The sequence below is a fragment of the Macrotis lagotis genome, chromosome 4, assembly GCF_037893015.1.
Source record: "Macrotis lagotis isolate mMagLag1 chromosome 4, bilby.v1.9.chrom.fasta, whole genome shotgun sequence".
NCBI lineage: Eukaryota > Metazoa > Chordata > Mammalia > Peramelemorphia > Peramelidae > Macrotis > Macrotis lagotis.
Window position 1 is genome coordinate 34,576,272 of NC_133661.1, and position 22,045 is coordinate 34,598,316.

Here is a 22,045-nt window from a genome sequence, read left to right on the forward strand (position 1 = left end):
TTCTGGGCCTCAGGTTCCTCATCTATAAAATGAGGGGGTTGGACTAGATAGTCTCTGAGGTTCATGCCAGCTCCAAGGGAACTATCATTCAGAATTTAAGTCCTCCCACTTTGACTTGGTTTCTTTTCTGGGGGTTGAACTTTCAAATTCTTTCTTAAGTTGACATTCTATGTTCTTTGTTCTAACATTGTAACAGTATAGTCTTTCCCAGCTTGGACATTCTATGGTCTAAGGCTCCTCCCCATCTCCTACAATGTTCAGAGTTACATGATCTTTCCATGACATTCTGTGTTCTAAGGTCCCTCCCAGCTCTGATTTTCTGTGTTCTAAGATCCCTCTCAGATATTCTAAAATCTAAGTTCCTCCCTTAGACAATGCTCTGTGTTCTAAGGTCCCTCCCATCTTGTACTTTCTATGCTTTACCACCCACCTCACATTCCAAATTACATTCTCTTTCCAAGATTCTATTGTTTTATAGCTAAACAAAGACCCCAAATAATGACTGGCCTGTTACATCAATGGCCCAGCAGTAATTCCCGAAACCAACTAGTTGCCTGTTTGGGTTGCTCCCAGGTGTTTCTGGGGAACTTCAGAACTGTCTGTGCTCACAACTTGGCGCTTTTTGTTGACACTTTTCTTTTTGGTTTTTGCAAGGCAATGGGGTTGCTCAAGGACACTCAGGTGATTATTAAGTGTCTGAGGCTGCATTTGAACTCAGGTCCTCCTGACTCCATGGTAGGTGCTGTATCCATTGCACCACCTAGCTGTCCCACTTGGTGCTTTTTGCCTATGAAATGAGAACTTGCCCTGCACTTCCCAAAGAATCTCTTTAGAATGAGCTTCTGCTCTGTGGTCACAGAAGGGAGCAAGACCTGACCAGGAGAAACAGCTTCTAGAACTCATGGAGGACACAGGTTCCTTCACTCCTGCCTTCAAATCCTCAGGGTCTGGCACATGACAGGAGCTTAAGAAAAGCTTACTGATCGATGGCTTCAGATCCCCACCATCACCACAACACTTTCGAGCTCATAGTGTCCTTCAGGAGACGTCTTCTGGAAAAGTCTCCCTGTTGGATACATGGATTCTTGTTCCAGACTATTAGACTCTAAATTTCCTCCCAAAATCAAGATTCTGAGGGTCTCCAAGAGGTGAAGGGAGTCCAGACAAAGTGGTTCTCCTCCCCAAGTTGAAGAGAGCTGTTCACAGCAGGTGCACAGGCTAACACTGCTGCCTTTACTCCTCCCCCCACCCCCGGCCCCAGCCAGACCTTTGAGAAGGCCTGAGCTATCCTCAGAGACAAGAAACTGGGAGGTGGTGCTTTAAGTGTCCAGGGGGCTGCATGTAAAATGAGGAGGGTTCAAAGGTTTAAGTGATAAAAGGCAAGGGAATGGAATAACTGGAACCCAGCCCTTAGGAACATTTGGAATGACTTCCCCAAGATCCTTTGAGGCTCAGTCGGACACTCCTGGATACCCCGTGAAGATTTCCCAGCCCACTCCAGCCCTGACAGATGACCTTTCTTTGTCAATGCTAATTCTATCCACAGAATCCTATGTGAAGAGCAGGAAAGGCTTTGGAGGTCATATAAATACAATCCCCTTATTTTACAGGGTGGGACAGTGAGTTCCACCTGACCCCTGGTCTCATGAGGATTGAATGGCAGAGCTGGTGTTTGAACCCAAGTCATGAGATCATAGGAGCATGGATCCCAGTTGGAAGAGGCCTCAATGCCCATTTAGTTCAGCCTTCTTATTTTACAGATGGAGCAACTGAGACCCAAGGAGTTGAAGTGATTTTCCAAAGTCACACAAGTAGAATAAAAGACATGATTGATTCCAGATTTTCTGAGTCTAAAGCCAGTAGAGGAGTCACATTAGTCAGGAGCTCTGGGTTCAAATCTAACCACTTCTGTGATTTGGGACAAATCATTTGGATTTCAGCTTTCTCATCTTTAATATGAAGGGGTTGAGCAAGATGAAGTCCTTTCCCACTCTATTAAGGACTCTTAATGAGAGGCATAACTAGAAATTTGGGGGCCCAGGACAAGTAACACAGACTCTAAAGTTATCTTTGTAATCCACAGTATGAAAATAACATAAGAAACAACTCAGACAAATCCAACTGGGGATGAAAGGGAGGGATTAGTTACTGCAATGACTTTCATGGCAGAAGGAATGCAAGTGTCCAATTTTTATACTATCTAAATTTCAGTTCACTGGACGGGGGGGAAGAAACTGCCAGCCTCCCTGCCTTTGGTATAGCTCTGCCATTGAGTCAGAAATCCCTGGCTTTCATAGCTTGAGGAATTTTCATCTTAACCCAAGAGAGGGTTATAGGGGCATTGGATTTGGTATCAGACAGAACTTCAAACTTGCTTTGCTCACTCCAGACCCCCAAATCCTTCTTTTGCATGTTGTGTAACTCCATAGACAAATCATTTGCCTCCTTAGACCTTGGTTTCTGAGTAGGTAAACTAAGGAAATTGGACCCATTGGTCTAAATTCTACTGATTCTAAGTAGATAGATTTCTCAGGCCATGTCTCCAATGGCTCCTTGGATAAGCAGAACTATATTCAACCCTTGAATTCCTCAGTGTCTCAGAGACAACTTGTCAGGTCTTGGCAAGTTAGAAGGATAATGAGGGGCCCAATGGGCCGGGTATTGTCTGGTGCCCACCTTCACTAAGCCTAGAGATGGTCATCACCAGAAATTCATTATCGAGTGAGAAATTACTCTGGTCATAGTGACTGATGAAGATGTCCATTACAGCACAGATGGACTTTGATCTGCATAAATGGAGGGATCGTGAAATAACAGAGTTTTTGAAATAATCAGAGAATAGTCAAGGGAATAGGGAATTATCAGAGAATAGTCAAGGATATAATGTGCTCCCTGTTCTCAGGGGGCTTGTAGTCTCATTGAGGAGGCTCAAGATTGATACACTTGAAAACATAAATAGTAATAAAGGTAGAAATAGCAAGGATTTATATATCACTTTATATCCCTTTGTCTTGTTTGATCTTTATAACCCAGGGAGGTAAGGGCTATTTATCCTCATTTTAAAGAAGAGGAAACCAAGGCACACAGCTTATAAGTGTCTGATACAGAATTTGAGCTCAGTTCTTGACTCCAGATCCTTTGCTTTATATACATTCAAGGACCCAAGGCTGCTGCTCTTTGGTTGCAACCATATCCCTTCCTTCTTTCCCCTCTCCCTTCATAACAGATCCATCTGCATCTGCAGAATGATGAAAGTTGATCTTTCTGGAAAATAATTTGGATTTATGGGAGAAAAGTCACTAAACTGTTCATTCCCTTTAACCCAGAGACTTCATTGCTGGACATACACCTCAAAGAGAACCAGAGAAAGAATCCCTAAATACAAATCCTCATATTATCCCTCAAACAAAAAGAAAGCTGAAAAAATGAAATGGATGCCCATTGACTGAATGAATTGCAGTAGCTGATACCACTGTGCTAATGAAAGTGTGTGTGTGTGTGTGTGTATATATGTATATATATATATATATATATATATATATATATATATATATATATGAGAAATTCAGAGAAATATAAGATGATAGACAGAAGATCAGCTCTGGAGGTAGGGGAGCAGAAGTCAAACCCCAAGAATGATGCCTGTTTAATCTATGACTCTGGACAAGTCATTTCATTTCCTTGGGCCTTAATTTCCTCATCTGAAAATGAGATTTGCCAGTTTGAGATCTGTGATCTTAATGTTCTTACATTGCAGTTGTACATGAAAGAGATTCATAATTTTATGTACAATCTTCTCTGTTCTTTGTATAGGGAAATCAATATCCATGTTGGCTGATGTTGGGCAAATTCAGATTAAAACAAAATTGCAGAAAACATTATAGCTTGCCTGATGGGCCAGTTGAGCTTAGCTGCCTGTAGAGTGGAAATGCCAGTGAACAGTCGTAGGATAGTGGTCCTTCCTGCTTCCATTCTGCCCCTGGGTTCCACTGGGCTGCCTTTCCCTGTATTAACCATGGCATCAGTACAGTTGTAAGTGACTATGACAAACTGGTGACAGAGATGGAAGGAAGCTCCGACCAGGGCCTGAACACCAAATATCTTCTACTAAAAACATGTAACAGGCTACTGGAGGAACTCCAGGGATGGGGAAGCCATGCCTCAAGAGGCAAGCAGCCCATTGCACTTGTGGGCCTCTCTCATGGCCAGGAAGCTTGTCTTCCCAGAGATCTAAAGTCCACTTCTGGCCAATATGTTCATTCAGAGCTGTGAAACTAAGTAGAACAAAGCCAATCCCTCTTCCAGTTGTAGATAGAAAGATCAGCAGACAGACAGACAGACAGACAGACATAGATAAATGAGGAATTGATCACTGTCTAGATTGAGAGACAGGTAGATAGAGACAGACAGATTTATATATAGATATAAATAGATTCATCTTTTTTTACTTTTTGCAAGGCAATGGGGCTAAGTGACTTGCCCAAGGCCACACAGCTAGGTAATTATTAAATGTCTGAGGCTGGATTTGAACTCAGGTACTCCTGACTTCAGGGCTGGTGCTCTATCTACTGCACCACCTAGCTGCCCCTAGATTCATCATTTATTAAGTGCTCTCTAGGTCCTAGGTACTGTGCTAAGTACTGGGAATAGAAATAAAAACAAAAAAGTTACTCTTCTCAAGGAACTTGCATTCTAGTGGGCAAGGAAATAAAGGGATGTGGAATATATTAGGGGAGGAAATTGGGGAGAGATTTTTTTCCCCCAACAAAAAGCCATTGTGAGGAGGTGAAGTCCAGAGAGTGAGGAGTGGAACCGGGAGCCCTGGATGCCTCCAGAAATGGTCCCAATCTCCTCCCCACCATCTTGGTCATCCTTCTCTGGATGTCCTCTCTCCAACTTTAAACAGAGAGGCAGCATTATGTAGAGAATTCTTGAGTGAGAGCTCACATTCCACCTCAGACATTTTATTCATTATATGACCTTGGGCAAGTCACCCAATTCTCTTAGCCTCTGTTTCTCATCTGTAAAGTGGAGATAATAACAGTACCCATCTCAAAGGGTTGCTGTAAGGATCAAAGGAGATCATGGACATGAGTGTTTTGCAAACCTTAAATCTCTAGGTAAATGTGAATTTTGATTATAAGAAGAACTGAACCTATGATTTTATTTGTATAGGGCACAGTCAGGTGAGGAACCTTCCTCTACCAATGCAGGTCGGCCCCTCAAGCTGGAAAGGTAAAATAATAATAGTTAAAGGTAATAATAATAGTAATAACAGTTACCATCGTCAATTGTCAGCATTGGCATCATCATTGTTACACATTCTTCGAAATTGTTACACATTCTTCCTCAACTATGGTGCCCCCAATAAAACTCTAGGCTAAGAGCCTAGACTTCCAGAAGCAGGTGGGATCGCAGCTCGGCCTGCAAATGGCAGAAATATTTGCTTCTTCACCTCTTCTGAACAAGTGGGTGCCAGCCTAGCTGCTCTGGGTCCCCAGAGTCTTGCTGGGTTTCAAGGTCAGCAAGGGCTCCAAAGACAGAGCAGGTCCACTCTTTCTAATGACTGCCAGGGGAGCTAGACATAGAATAAAGCAGAGAAACATTAACAGCTAGCCTTGCTTTGTGTGACTCTGGGTGAGTTGCTTCACTTCTCTCAAACTCAGTTTCCCACCTGTAAAAAGGAAGCAATAATGCCACCAACTTCAGATGAACAAGAGTTGACTTTTTAAAGTTTGAGAATCCTTTATAAACACCACAAGAAAGAATCTGAACAGTTGACTAGAGAGTGGGAAGGCAGCAACTATTGCCAAGATTCCTGTTGAGAGCATCTCTCCATTCTGAGGTTCTCCAGCGATCAGAGATAAAATCAGGGAGATCTTTGGTCTTGGCTATGACTAAAGAGCCATTGGCTCACTCTTTCTAGTCATTGCACCTAAACAGACAGAAGTCAAGACGACCAGCAGATACTTTGCTGATATGAAGATTGGGAGCTTGGAGACAAAGGAAGCTAGCCACTGAAGCAGAAGAGGTGCATGATCATTGACCAATGGAATGTTGTCCAGTGACAACCATACAAGATCAAAAGGAAGCAATACCTTGCACAGACAGGCTGGCAGAAGCTGTGTGGTACAAGAGACCAGTGGGAGTAGGTTTATGGCTTTGCTAGAAAACACTGGTCATCCTGCAGCATGGGAGGTATGAGCTGTGACCAACACATAGTTCCTACATGTATGTTTTCCTAAGTATGTGCCTCAGCCACCTGGGTTCCCTGTCTCTTCACAAATTGTCCCAGCTGTGTCTCCCATGAGTATGTGCTCCTTCATGGGTGTTCCCCAGGTGTAGCCACTCTTCCCATGGATGGTACAGAGATTTGCACAAGAATATCTCACAGTTTAATGGGGACATTTGTTCTGTTGGTACTTTTTTAATGCAATTTATGAAATACCTTTGTTCTGAACTCATGATGAACCCCAACTAATTAGTTGAAGCAAATACAATGGTTTACTTTGATGGGATCTTGAGATTGGAAGCTGACTCCCTCATTTTACAGAAGAGGAAACAGAACCAGAAATAAAAGTGATCTGCTCGAGACCCCCCTGGAACTAAGGGGCAGAGCTTTGGCTCCACATCTGACATTCTTCCCATTGTTCCAGGCTGTCTGATTTTCGAGTGGCTGAATTCCCATAGAATACCCAATCTCGGATTAAGCTGGTCTGGTGAGATTCCTGTTCAAGGCAGAAGAGTCCAGATAGTACTTCTGGGTTCTGTTTGGGGTCCAACATAAAGACCTGTATTCTGTATTGTTCACATGTACCCTCTGTAGCTGAGAGGCCCCTGACCCAAATTCTCCAGAAGCCCCTGAGTCTGCCTGGAGGAAGTTGGCAACGCAACCCATCCTGGCCTTTTTAGATGGAGGGGAGCCATTCTAGACAATGTGCTTGACCTTGCCCTTTGAGTGAATTCCCCAAATATGAAGAGATTTCTTTTCCTTCTACTGAGCCGCATAGAAAATTCAATGCCTTTCCCAAATCCTCCTTTTGACAGGGATGCTGTGTTCTGGTAAGCCAGGAGCGGAACGGGAAGGGTGTCTAATGGGCCTTGACTGACTGGAGCATTCCAAGACTGCAACTGGCACCTGGAAGGCTCATCATGCAATCCCTTCCTAAAAAGATTTCATGCTTCACTCGCCTCCCCTTCAGTGGACCCACCTGGCTAGCGTTAAGAAACATGTGCTGGCGGATGTTGGATTAAGCAGGGATGACTTCAGGAAGCTTAACTGAAGTCATTTCATATGCTTAGTTTATCCCAGGAAGATGAGAAAAAAGGAAAGATTTAGATAAACAAAAAAGTCCATTTTAATTCAGTCATCCAACAAGGGGTCTGAACACTTCTATGCCCAACAGAAATGGGTACACAAAGATGGAGAAGACACTAGGTCTGCCTTCAAGGAGCTTATACTCTTGTTGTGTGATAAGGTATGAATACTTGAAATAGTTACAGGGTAGTGGATGATAAGGAGCCAGAATGAGGAGCACTGAGAGTCAGAGTTCTCTCCTGTGAATAAGGGGAGATCATGGTGGACTGGACTACGCTGGACTGGGGCAGGGGAAGCAGGCTTCATGGGAGAAAGGAGGTAGAAGAGTGGGGAGGATTTAGGGAAGAAGAGGTGAGGTCTAAGGACCTTCCCACACGGTGGTGGTGATGACTAACCCACCCATGAACAAGACAGTTTAATGTACTGGCTTGAACAACTCTGCCTCCCTTAAATCCAATTCACATACAAGTCAAGACATCTCCTGTGAAGACATTGGTCTTCTTTGAGAATGAAGGACCAACGACAATAACAGTTTTTCTAGCTTTGACTCAGTTTGATTCAGATTTCAAGATTCACAGAGGAGAAGAGACCTCAGATCTGGCATGCTTAAATAGGAATCTCTTCTAAAACATACCCAATGAGTGGGCATCCTACCTCCCCTTAGCTATCAGGAAGGGGAACTCTCTGCCTGTAAGTCAACCCTTTCCCCTGGAGGACAGATCTCATAGTTGGGATGTTTCTTCTTATGTTAAATAGTTTTGTTTTGTTTTTGCAACTTCTCTTTATCCCAGCTTTGCATTACACTTCTTCATTTGAAGACATTGTACAGTCCACTCAAAGACTGGTGTTCTTTATAGGAGAAGTAGTAGTAATAGTAGGCATCTCTCCTTCCTTTAATGGATCCTCATACCACAGGTTCAAAGGATGGATCCCTCCTTTGAACACGTGCCAGCACACTGGATTGATATTGAGTTTGCTGTCCACTAAGACCTCGAAGATCATTTTCACTCAAACTGTTGCCTTGTATTGCTTCCTCCATCTCACATTACCTAAGTGTAGTATTTCCCATTTGACTTTATGAAGTTAGATTTTATACAGTTTGACTTATCATGCCAGAATATTTTTGGATCTGAGTGTCTTGTCCCAACATGTTAGCACTTCCTCCAGTTTCTCATTTGTTCTCACAGTTTTTGAACAAAAAGCCTTGGGTTGCATTTGAAAAACAAAGGGAAAACTATTTGTTGACACACTGGGTGGCTCCACTCACAGATCCCACCTGAAAACAACTAATTCAAAGGGGAATATGAAAGGAGAGAGGAATCTGCTCTTGGCTTAAAGCAAGCTGCATCTAGGGAAGCACATCCACTCACCTAGGTGACCTTGCGTCACTACTTGGCTTCAGGTTGCCCTTTCTGAGCTACATTGGTGAGAAGTCCTGAATTTTGTATTGGCCCAGAGTCTTGCACAGCTGGTTGAAAAGGGCTTTAAACTTAAAAGAAAGGAAAAGGAAGAAAACTGCATACACATAATCCATCCACCAGGATAGATATCTTACATTCAACCAATGAAGAAAGAAGACTAGCAAGAGAAAACACTAGAATAGGAGACAAACTCCAAGAAAGGAGTCATGGTCTCTAAAGTACATTATGTGCAAATACATAAAAAATATGTAACAGACAAAAAGAGCTAAATATTCTAATACACGGTGGCATATTTAAGTCCATCAGAATCCCTGAGCCTTGGTGGAAAAATCCGTCTTATTTAGAGTCTACAGGATGGGTTATTAAGAAGTCATATTTATATAAGGAAAGCTAGGAACCAGAGCAAAGAAATATAGCAGAGAGTGACCAGACGGAGATCAGCAGAGGCAGATCCAGAAGCAATGTTGTCATTAGGTTCCATTTCAGACCATCTGGACAGAGGAGAAAGAAGATGAAGCATTTGGGGAAATGGTCACAGGTGGAGAATTGCTATAGTAATGGGAAAGGCAGGGTTGTAAAGGTTAAATGTTTCACAACAGGTTCTCCAGGGGGCTGGAAATAAATGCAGGACTCTCTTTTAAATTTAATCTGCATTACTAGTATTTTCTCCAGCATTAAATTATCAACAAAGCAATATGACAATGCCCCCATGTGTAGCATTTGTGGATTTCTGAGGTGCAAATACTCCCACTAAAAATTTAACAATCAGCTCTCTAGCATACCACAGAGTGGAGGACTTGAATGATTTAGAAATCTGCCAGACCTTTTTCTTTCCCTTTGCCAAAACAGTTCAAGATTTCTTGGTTTGTTTTCCTTTCCAAGTAGAAGAGCTAAGAGTGGGATATCCTATCCGGCATCCAATTCTCACTAAAGAAAGAAAAGCTGCCTTTGGGACAGAAATGGTAGGCATTTGGGGGAGTGACCACTCCATCTTCAAATTTTTTTATAGAGGAGAGGAAAACTGGGATCAGTTCTACCCAAACACCGGATTTCAAATGGATCAGAAGAAGGATAAGTAACTCTCTATGGGCTAAAATTTTAGAGGGAAAGGCAGTTCTGGAAAGATATCAAGCTTTCAAAAATGAAGTCCTGCCCTTTTTTCCTCTTGCCTTTTAAATCTTACTTTCAAGAAATGACTCACTGGGGAAGTCATATTTTGGAAATGAAGGTGATTTAAAAATGAAAGGTATCTATAAAAAGAAGATAAATGTCTGTGCTTTTTTTGTTAAAGAAACAGATATGTTTAATAATAGCTATGATAGTAACTAACACTTATATAAAATTTTCACAGCACTTTATATGTAATCTCATTTGATTCCAACAGTAGCTCTGTGAGGTAGATGCTAATAATATGCCCATCTTGCAGCTGAAGAAACAGACTGAGAGTGGTAAAGTGACTTGATCAAGGACACACACAGCTAGTAATTGGCAGATTCTGAACTCAGGGTTTCTTTAACTCCAAGTCCACTATGCTATGCCACCAAGTTGCCTACTTAAATAAATTAAAATGCAAATTTTACTAAAAAAAGACGGCATTCTTGAAAACAGAAAGAATAACATTTACAGCATGGAGAAAAAGGTGATATTATCTAAAAAGAATGCTGTAGGTATAACAAGGAAATCACTGACCAATTTAGATTTTAGTGATATCTGTACAGAAGATGAAAATGAGGGCAGGTAACAGAAAATGAATGATAAATGTGTGACTTGATCTTGAAAGAACAGTATTAGGACTGGAAAAACTCACATGGTAAGGAAAATCAAGGATAATAAAAGATTTGGGGTTTTTCCCCCTAAAGAAAGAAGATGAAAGAAAGGACTAAACTATTTCTCCAAGGGGGATAGTGTAAGTGATGATGGAGAGAAGCAAAGTTTCCAAAAGTTACATTTCTTTTGCTTTCTTTGCTCAAGAAATTATTTTTTCATTAGAATAAATTGAAGGAGATGTAATTGATGAACCACCCATTCAAAGATCATGGAGAAATGGCAAGGAACTGCAAGATTAGAGAAAAATAAAATGACTCTAATTCCACAGAAGGAAAGAGAAGGGAGTTGGAACTCTATAGATTTTTTCCCCCTAGAAGAATTCTAGGATGTAATATTAGAGGGGTGATTAATGAAAACCTAGAAAAGGAGGCAGCCAGCATGATCTGACCAAGACAAGTCAAACCATACGAAATTATTTTTCATTTTTTCAAAGGTTTACTGGACTTAGGGCTCAAGGGAATGCTTGTATTAGTTTATGAAGATTTGTCAAAACAGTTAACAGTCTTATGCTATTCTCAAGAAAAGATAGAGCAATATAGATTAGGTGTTAGTACAACCAAATTAGTTCAGAACTGAATAAATGACTGAAATCAAAGAATAGGCATTAAAAATATGACATTCACTTGAAAAATCTACAATGCAGGACTTCAATGATCTTTTTTAACCATTGTTTCTTAAAATTTTTAATCAATGACATAACTAGATAGCCGGCACACTTAAAATTGACAAGTGACATAAAGTGGGCATTGTGCCAGATGACAAAAATTAGGACCCAGAAAGATTTAGATAAGCCGAAATGTTCAACTGAATCTAATAAAATGGAACTTAATAGAGTGAGAAAATGCAAAAAAATCTTACATATGGGTACAAAAACAGTTTAATCCACAAGTACAAAAATATAAAATTCAAGCTAGAAAGCAATTTGTCCCAAAAAAGATCTGAGAGTAAAAATGGGCTACAAGCTCAATAAGGATTAAAAAAAAGATAATTCAATCTTAGGGGAACTTTAGAGAAGGTGAGGGTCTGGGACTATGGAAATGATAATGCCTGTATACTCTTCCCTAGTAAAACTGTTTCTGGATTATTGTGATTGATTTTGGATGACATATATGTGTAGGGAATTGACAAAATGAAGGCTGTAAGAAGGAAATTAGGAAGATGAAGGACCTTAGGAAAATGTAACATGACTTTGGGTCAAAGGAACTGCATATGTTTAATATGAAGAAGCCTTAGTAGGAATGGAGGTGGCATTTTTCTCAAATATTTCACAAAGAGATTTTAAACATGTTCTGCTTGGGCCTAGAAGGCAGAACTATAAGCGATGAACAGAAGAGGCAAAGATCACAAAAAGTTCTTACGATGAGAGCCATCCCCAGTGGAGGGTTGGACTGAATGGTTTCTGAGGGTCCTTCTCGCTTGGAGATCCTGGGAGCTCTCATTCAAACATTTACTTTTTTCAAAGCATTTTCTCCTGTATTATCTCCTGGAGTCTTTGAAGGAGGTGGGGCAGGGATTGGAGGGTCATAGACACAGAGTAAGAGGGACCTTTGAGGCCATTTCCTCCAACTCCCTCCTTCTAGGAGGACCAGGATGGTGACTCACTCAAGGCTGCACAGGTAGTGACTGACAGAATCAAACCCAGGATAATATGTGACTTTTTCCTCCATCATTTACAAATGGAGAGAAAGAATGACTTGCCCTGGGTCACACCTAGTAATGTCAGAGTCAGGATTCAAACCTAGATTTTCTTACTTCAAGATGGGGGAATTGGGCCAGTTCCCCCTGGCCTCCTGCCTAATTATTCTGGCCAATGAACTAGCTCCTCTCGACTGTTCAGGCTTTTTATACTTTCCTTTCCCCACATGTTCCACAGCCCAATCAGAGTAGCTTACTTATTCTGCATCTCCCACTCATCTCCCACCTCCATACCTTTGTACAGTCTGCCTTCCCCCATCCAACTCCTGGCATTCTCTCCTTCCTCACCTCCATTTCTCAGCATCCCTGTCTTCCTTCAAGTCTCAATTCAAATACCACCTTCTACAGGAGGTTTTTCCCAGTCCTCCCGAGGTGCTATAATTTTCTCCTGTAGGGTCATCCTCCCTATTCTCTGTAGGTATCTTTTACATGCCTATTTATCTATAGGATGTTTATCCTCTTAGACTATAAGCTTCCTGATGACTAGAAGTGTATTCTAGCTTTGTCTTTCCATCAGCAACACTCAGCATTATGCCTGATATAGAGTAGGTGCTTATTAAATGCTTGTTGATTAATTGGTTGTTGGGGCTCTCTTCTATTTCCAAGATGGAAGGTGGAGATAGGGAGACCCTTCTCTATGTCTATTTTTACACCTGGAAGCAAAGGTCGGGGAAAGAAAAGGTCCTATGAGGTATGATCTTCTATTCTCCTTTGGGTGCTTTTAAGATCCATTCATCCTTGAGGCTACCCTTCTAGGGTAGTCCTCACCTAGCAATGTGTACATCCTATCCTTGCCAACCATTAGCTTCAAAATTCCTTTTCTTCAACAGCTGGAATCTGTTTGCTACCATGTGGGTCAGAGGTCAGTGATTCCTGACCTCTCAAACCACTCACTTTTCTCCTTTAAAACTACACCTCTTTCTTAACTCTGTGTTCTACTTCTGTTGATGGCCCCACAACTGTCTTGCTTGTCTCCTAAATGTAACATTTTGGAGTCATTAACCCTCTCTCTTATTTTTTCCACATCCAGTCAATAATCTTTTGGAAATCCAATCTTTCTTATCCATGGATCCTGCAATAGTCTTATCTTAGATTTCATCTCTGCTTGCCTAGACTATTTTAATAACCGCCGAGTTGGTCTCATTGCCTTGTTTTCCCTCATCCTTAGTCCACATGGCTGCCTGAGCAATCTTCTCAAAGTCAGCAGAGTGGTACTCATCCAAAAACTTTCACCGAACAACTGAATAAAGTAGCAAATGGCATTCAAAGTCATTCACCAGTGGACTCCTAACTACTTTTCCAGCTTCATTACACACTATTTATTTCTTTTCACACATCAGCCAAACTGACATTATTTTGGCATGATTAGAGAATTCATTAAAAGGTGGAATGTGGAGTTGAATTACTTTCCTCTATTAAAAGAGGCAGGATGTTGCCAGCTTCATCCAAGTGGCGGCTGGCATTTCTAGATCATTTTGATGATCATGGTTCCCTCTCCTTCCCCAGGGCTACCGGGTTTGCCCTCTTTCCATCCTTATCCATCCATCATCTCCTAAGATCTAGCCTTTCAATGGTATAGTGTCGATTATTGGATAAAAACCTGGACTAATGATCCTGATCCCTGGATGTTAGCCCTGCTGCCTTTGACACTTCCCATGTGACCTCTGAAAAGTCATTTAACTTCTGTTCTTTTCAGTTTGCCAATCTGTATAATGGGGATAACAATATGAGACAAAAGAAGCAAAAGGACTCTGGAAGGTATCAAAGTGTTACATGGATTGAAGTACTATAGACTCTTCTCATTTTGTAGCTTGAGAACAATACCAAGTAGTGGGAAAGTTCACATGGGGTTCTAATCTCCTGACACTGCTGGCTACATCATCTTCTTAGCCCTCTTTTTGTTTTTGGTTTTGGTTTTTGCAAGGCAATGGGGTTAAGTGACTTGCCCAAGGTCACAGATCTAGGTAATTATTATGTATCTGAGGCTGGATTTGAACTCAGGTCCTCCTGACTCCAGTCCTGGTGTTCTGTTCTCTGCTCCACCTAGCTGCCCTACTAGCCCTACTTTTGAGAACCAACCTACCCAAAGGAGTGGTAGACTTTTTATTACTCACTAGGGCTGAGATCATATCTTTGTTTTATTCAATACCTGGACCTTTGCTGTGGTTGATCCATAAGATTCAGAAATTGTTGGAGCTTGAAAAGGGACCTCAGAGACCATCCCCTCATTTTTCAGATAAGGAAAATGAGGCCCAGAGATGTTAAGTGACTGCTCAAGGTCACCCAGGTGATAAGTATCTAAGGCAAGACTCCAGAGTCCTTACTACAGAATCAAAACTGGGTCTTGAGATCAAAGCTCTTTCCATTGCCTTGCCTGTTCCCATTCACAGCCCTGCCTAGGCATGGTGCCATCCCACAGAAGGAACACTTGGGGCATCACAGGAAAGGTCTGAAACACACATACTCACTAGAGGCTGTTCACAATTTGCCCAGACTCCCAACTTTCTGTTCTTGATTGATACCTCCCCTTAACCTCTTTGGTCTTGGCAGCCTGGTGGCATCCAACCAGGGGGTGGGACCAAAATCTGCCCATAGGAAGAAGTCTCCCCACCCCCATTGACTCCCTGCCAGCTTGTGGAAAGAAGTCACCCTGGGCAATGCCCACGCAGAGAGTGGCCGTTAGTTTCATATGGAACATCTCTGGTCTGGCAGTGACAGGGAAGGAAACGAGAATTCACATGGAGTCATAAATTTTGCATGAGCCAACATCCTGCCTGCAGAGAGATCCAGGGAACGCATTCTGACAACTGGCTAAACATTTGTGTTGGCACTCACCGATCCATGGCACATTTGCTAGGGTCTGAGGCAATTCCGACAGCTGTCTCTGGCCAGTAGGACAGGGGTATTTTTTTTCGGCGTTCAGGGGAATGGGGGCTTAAGAGGGTAATGCAGGGAGAATGGATAGCCGGTGGAAAACATTAGGACCAGGTGTCCAAAAGACCCCTAAATCACTCAATTTGTTGAGAAAAAGCACAGATCTATGTAGCCTCCTCCTTTGGAGGGGTCTTGATCTCTATACTCTCTGCCCTAGAGCAAAGTGATATACATTCTGTGCTCTGAACATCTTCAAGGGGACCAATTGCGAGTGGAGAAATGCACCCCAGGGACACGAGTCTGGGCCCTGGTCTAGAGATGTGGGGGTCTTGGAATGGGACCAAAAGAGTTTGAGTTCCATGGAGTCCTGAGGGAAATTCCACACCCTCCCACCCAATTTTTGCCCGAGGCCCTTGCAGTGTTCAATGTTGCAAGCAAGTATGGGAATAGGCAGATGTCCTCATAGAAACATGACATGCTTAGGCTCAGCTCCAAGACTTTACCAATCCAATTTTCCCTTTCTTGGAATTCCCTCCTCCCTCCTCTCCATCTCTGGGACCCTTATCCATCCTCTGAAGTTCCCTAAGGCAACCCTCCTCCATGAGGTCTCCTAACAAAGAATCATAAATGTAGAGCCCTCTGAAGCCATATAGTCCAGATAAGAAAATGAGGCACAGAGGTGACATGCCTTGTCCAAGGTCACACAGGTAGGAATGATAAAGTCAGCACCTTTGACTCCAGATCCACCACCCGTTCCACTGCCCTTCACTGCCTCTTTCAACTCCCTTATCACTTGACTGTTGACACTGATTCTGACAGTTACCTCACATTGCCCTGATCAAATGACCAAAAATACGCCAATAACCATAAAGTGTTATAGTTTGCTGTTGGTTTTTGTTGTTATTGCTCACATTGCTTAATGGTTTTATGAATACGGCTCTTTTATGTGGCTGCCAGAGTGGAATTAGGATGGTGGGGCAGAATATCATATTAACAAATTAACATTTGTTAATATAGTGGAAACATTTTCCCCCTGGACTTTTCATATCCCTTATTTCTTTGGCTGAGGTGTGGAATACCAGTAATTCAAGAATTTGGGATGTTTTCTTTCACTTACCTTTTAGGATGGTCACTCCAATGTGAACGATCAGCCACTCTTCTGACTGTGTCTCTGGCCATGCAGAGGCATCTTCCTCCCCAGCAGATTCTTCTCACTTCCTTAATTCCCCTGATCTCTCCTGTCCCAACTCATGTCCCATCATCACAGTCAGCTCAGGGTCCTCTTAGGTCCCACACTATTGTCTATCCTCCTTATGTGACTGAATTGATCAACATTTATTAAGTGCCTATTGTGTTAGACCTGGATTCATCTGCTGCCTTCTTCTTCAGTTTCCCACCATTGTGTCATATTTTTCTTTTACTTTGACCTTCTGGGCCAGACTGACCTTGTTGGAGGAAGAGAAGCTGCCTTAGACTATATATCTTCTTGCCCCATAGTCTAAGCTCTGCTTATGACCTACTTCCATATTATAGTGGATCTGCAGTCTCATTAATGTAGGCATTTCCTGCATAGGTGCTGATGGAGACTCAGTCATATTTTCATATCCTATTCAAGTCTTGCCAAAATTTTCTCATAGGCCCTCCACAAAGGCTGGATGCCTCCTTGCTATCTCTCTTTAATTTGTGGGTGCTGGAGCATCACTTGGAGAGTCCATCCATTACTCTATTTCCATCACATGACTTCTCCGCTTCTTTTTCTTACCATAAATTTCCTTGATTCTTGTGTTATTTCTTGCACGTAGGTCATCATTAGAAATATGATGTAGTCTACAGCATTTGCCACCATCATGAAGAACGAGGTCCAAATGGAAGAAGGGAATTTCTATAGATGCTGAGCTTTTCTAGACACACCTGTTTGTAGATGATATACTAATTGTATAAAACTCCAGAAGTCCATAGAACCTCTTCAGTAGGATCCATGATTATTCAGAAAAAGATTAGTCAACAATCTATACCGGAAAAACTAAATGGATGAAAAGACCTATGATCTAGAATTTCACATGCAATTGGATGGCTGGTCCATTGATCAAGTCCACCAGTACATAAATTTGGAAAAGACATTGCAGGAGAATAATAGGTTGGGCCCAGAATTGAATAGGAGAAAGAGATTGCCTTTGAGGAACTGTGAAGTGGTTCCAAAGTAGTTCCCTGGTACAGAAATCTAACTTTTCCACACAAATGTTCTCCTGGATGCTCTCTGGGGTGCCAATCTTAAAACATCAATTTCTAAAGGATTAAAATTTTTTCTAATCCAATCCATTATGGGGTACAGCACATGAATAGGTTCCACATACAACAATTTATTACTTGAATAAATGAATGAATAAGTGCATAAGCAGAAGGAATCTATCTTATAAAAAGGGGGCACTTGGTAAAACAGTCATCTATTCTAAAGCTGCAGAAAGCTCTAGAAAGTTCAGAATCTGAATTAAAAGGTCTATACATATACATCTGTGCAGATAGCAACCCTCCCACGTTTAAGAAAACCATTTTGTAAGCCTCTGGAGGTCAACCCTATGGGGATGAGATTTTCTGTACAGTGCTACATGGTCTCTGGACAGCAAATACATCATCCTCTATCTCCTCATAGCTCACCTGTTTTCCTTCAAGGCACAGGGCATGCACCCCATTCCCTAGGGGATTCTTCTTGATCTCCCCCTGTTATTACTGCTCTCTACCTCTTGAAAAGACTTTGCATTAGATGGAATATACTTTGCATTATGCTTACTGATCACTACAGCATATAGCTCTAAGTCAAAGTGAGCTGGCTTGGTAGGGCCATCCAGGGACTGGGTTCCATGAGTATGGCCTTCAAGAACCTAGAACCCTGAAGGTGGATCTTGAAGTGAGGCTAGACTTAAATGAACTCTGTCTTTCCATCCAAGGGCCTCGGCATTTCTTCCTCCTACTGTATTTCCTGGTCAAGTGCATCTCATGCTCTCTATAGACCTGATGGTCCATTAACATTTTTCCTTAATATTTGGTAAGTGTATCTCAATATAATTGACTTCCTTTGAAGTTCTAGGTATTCGACTTTATGTATTTAAAATCAATAGTCCAAGAAGCAGTCCATAAGTTTCACCAGACTGCCCAAGGGGGCCAGGACACAAAAATGATTTTAAGAACCTTAGACTAGGGATGCAGAGAGGCCCAGAGGCCAGGAGAAAGGAAACAGACATTTCATCAAATTATAAATATAAAGCTAGAAGGAATCTCAGAGAACACTGACTCCAAGGCCCTCATATTGCAGATGGGGAAACTGAGGCCCAGGGAAGTGACTGACTTATCTAGGGTCACACAGCTAATAAATGACTTTTTTTTTTCTTTTAGAAAAGTGCTCCAGTGTTTTACCTACCTCTGAGAAGAACACGGACAGGATGACCAGGCTGATCCAGTGACTGACTCCAGCAAACTGTGATGAATTTGAAACTGCAAAGAACACAGAACCAAAAAAAGGCAGACTTAGGACCAAGGAGTTAAGTGTGTAGGAAGGGAGGGGGTGTCTTAAGAGTAACTAAGTAGTCTGGAATCAAGGCCAGATCTAGGGAGTGGAGGACAAAACCTACTGTGAGATTCAGTCCAGGTGTGTGTGTGTGTGTGTGTGTGTGTGTGTGTGTGTGTGTGTGCGTGCATGCATGCATGCGTGTGTGTGCACACATGCGTGCATGTGTGTGTGTGTGTGTGTGTGTGTGTGTGTGTGTGTATATGTGTGTGTGCAGGAGAGGGAAAGAAGGACAAAAGTCCCAAGCCTTTGCCTCAATGCTAAAGGGAGGTTTTATGAGATAGTTATGAGAAGATGCCCAGGTTTTCTTGGAGACAGAAGACCTAGGATTGAATCCCAACTCTGTGATTTGTTGACTGTGTGATCTTAAGTAAACAAATCCATCTTTTGGAACCTCAGTTTCCTCATTTGTAAAAAGAAGGTCCCTTTCCACATCAACGTTGACTGAAATGCATAACCCTGATCTAAAGGCTCCAGGTAGATTTATGATCGGTTCCATGTTCTTTGACCTGGATTTGAGTCCTTTTACAAGCTATGTGGCCTCCTTATTGGTCTTACTCATTTCCAGCTTCTCCTCTTTCCAATCTGCTCTTCACTCATTCCTAAAAATTGAGTCTGATACTTTCATTTGCCTTTGGAAGAAAATCATCCCTATGTTAAGGTTCTTTACAATCTGCTCTAGCCTTGTTTTCTAGGCTGGTGACGCATGATTCCCCCTTGTGATGTCACAGCAAAAACGTCCCAGTCATAGTTACTTATAGTGCACTATATTTCCTGATCCTTTGGCTCAGGTTTCATTCCTAGTAGGCTCTCCCTTTTCACCTTCACTTCTGAAAAGCCTTAGTTCCCTTTACAGTTCAGCATAAGGCTCCTTTCTTGAAAGAGGTCTTTGTTAACCTAGTATGGTGGTATCTGCCTGTAATTCTTCCTGTTGGGGAGGTTGAGGCTGGAGGCTTGTTTGAATGTGGGAGCTTGAACTCAGAGATGACCTAAAGCACTAACAGGGAGAGCCCTCAAAGAAGGGGCCACCAGGCTGCCCGGGCATGAAGGCAAACCTGCTCATATCAGAAATGGAGCAAGTCAATGTACCTGCCCACCCTGGGCCTGGGCTCATGAGAGTTGGCCAAACTTCTAGTTTGGTGAGAAAAAAGTCTCCAAAAAGAGAAAGGAGCTGCTTTTTCTGATTCCCTCAGTTATTCATGCCCCTCCCCATCATTGTACATTTATTTTTCAATTATCCTGCTTACCTGTCTGTGAACACGCTGCATCCCCCATAAGGGCAGAACTATGTCACTTTTGTATTTATATACATAGAGCCTGCCACAATGTCTGGAACATAGCTGTTTGTTTGACTGGCCTCTTTCTCTCTTTGGGTCTCAGGTTACTCATGTGAAAAAAGAGGGGGGCATTCTTAGGAAGTTTAGGGACCTTTCTTGTCTTGACTTTTGATGACCCCCTTTATCTTATCTCTAAGGCTTGTTTCCCTTAGTCAGAGCCTAGAACCTGGGGCAGCCTCTCCCGATGCTATCCAAGGTGCTGGCCTTGGTGGGAAGGAAGCTTGACATGGAAGTCCTACCAAGGAAGCCTCTCTAAGTGTGGCCAGTTGAGATGACTCAGGAGGGACCTTACACAAACCTTTGTCAGTAATAGGATCACAGGGATTCAGTGGCCATCTGGACTAAGCCTTTCTTTTTATAGATGAGGAAACAAACACAAGCAGATTATAGGATTTGCCCAAAATTTGAGAACCCAGAGTCGAGTTTCTCTCTCTCTCTCTCTCTCTCTCTCTCTCTCTCTCTCTCTCTCTTTGCCCAAGGCCACACAGCTAGGTACTTATGAAGTGTCTGAGGTCAGATTTGAACTCAGGTCCTCCTGACTCCAGGGCCGGTGCTCTATCCACTGTGCCACCTAGCCACTCCTCTCAATATCAATTCAATGGTTCTTTAAGGTTCATAAAAGCATCCCCTGTGAGACAGGTAGCAGGAGGAGGTTTATTCTCCATTGAGCACACGAAGAAATTAAGGACCAGGAAAGGGAAGGGATTTTGCGGAGATTGCACTGACATCTTTTCCATGCAGGATGCTCCCTTCTGATCTTCCTCACTGGCTGGGGCTGGTGGCTAGCATCCTGCCCCTGCTCACTCTGCCTTGGGGTTCCCCGACTTCCTTTGGATCTCACTTAAAATCCCAGCCTGTGTCAATGGGAGCATCTTTTCTCTGTGGTGGCCTCCAGGTTCCCTTGTCTGTATCTGGCTTGTGCTGAGTTGTTCTACACTGACCACTCCCTCACCCCCATCAGACAAGGACTCCTTGAGGGTTTTGTATCCCCAATACTTAACAAGTCTGGTATATGGAAGATGCTTCATAAATGGTTATTGACTTGATCCATCTAGCATCAGAATCCCCTGGCTCCAAAGAGACCCCATGACAAGGTTCTATTCAAATTATAATGATATTTTTAATGTAAATTTGCAGAACTTTAATCACAGTTCCATTAATCCTGGGGGGGAGTATACAAACTCTGTGACACAAAGGGTGAGTCGCAGGGGAATTAATATATAGCAGATCCTGGTGACTGGGGTTCAGGCACAGAATGGGTTATTCAAAGTTGCCACGACAAGATCCTTTGTTTTTCCCAAATGTGAGAAGTGTTTTTAATGCATTTGTATGTTTTTCAATTTTGTGCTCTTGATTCGCTTTAAAAAAAAACTTGCTTTTTTTTGTTGTTCTTAGTTTGATTTGCTGTTCAAAAGTCCCCAGCTTATTACTGAGATTATTCCCAGGGTTTCTTAAAGTCTTATTTATGGAGAAAACTTTCGTACAGTGCACTGTGAGGCTCCCAGACAAGATTACCTGGTCCTTCCCTCCCCTTGGTACTTTGGAACTGAGGTTTTATATATATATACATATATATATGTATATATATAATTATTAATAATAAAAAACAAATTATAATGATATTGGGAGATCTGGACACGGGCAAAGGAAGGGAACAAGCACCTATCAAGTGGGTTTTACAATCATTATCTCATCTGCTTCTCACAACACATGTTGTTCTGTTGTCATTTTACAGTTTACAGTTGAGGAAACTAAGGCAGAGTTTGTGATTTGCCCAGGATCGCATAATTGGTAAGTGTCTGAGATGGGATTTGAACTCATAGTTAATAAGCGTTTGAGATGGGATTTGAAGTCATTAGGTAGTAAGTATCCAAGGTGGGATTTGAACTCATAGCTAGTAAGTATCTGAGGTGGGATTTGAACTCTGGTCTTCCTGATTCTAGACCCAGAGGCCTAATGCCTCCTCCTGCCCAGCTACTTCATAGGGAAGTTGAGGACCAGGCCATTGGGG

General features: G+C 42.3%; 1 protein-coding gene across 2 annotated transcripts in view; it reads right to left on the reverse strand.

Annotated features, from left to right (window-relative positions):
* The window catches only part of TMEM266 (transmembrane protein 266), a 131,260-nt gene that overhangs the window by 47,478 nt on the left and 61,737 nt on the right, over positions 1 to 22,045 (reverse strand). For both annotated transcript variants that reach the window (XM_074232487.1, XM_074232486.1), the window contains exon 5: positions 18,551 to 18,624. In XM_074232487.1, the coding sequence (XP_074088588.1) occupies positions 18,551 to 18,624 (74 nt within the window). The remainder of the gene's footprint in view (positions 1 to 18,550; positions 18,625 to 22,045) is intronic.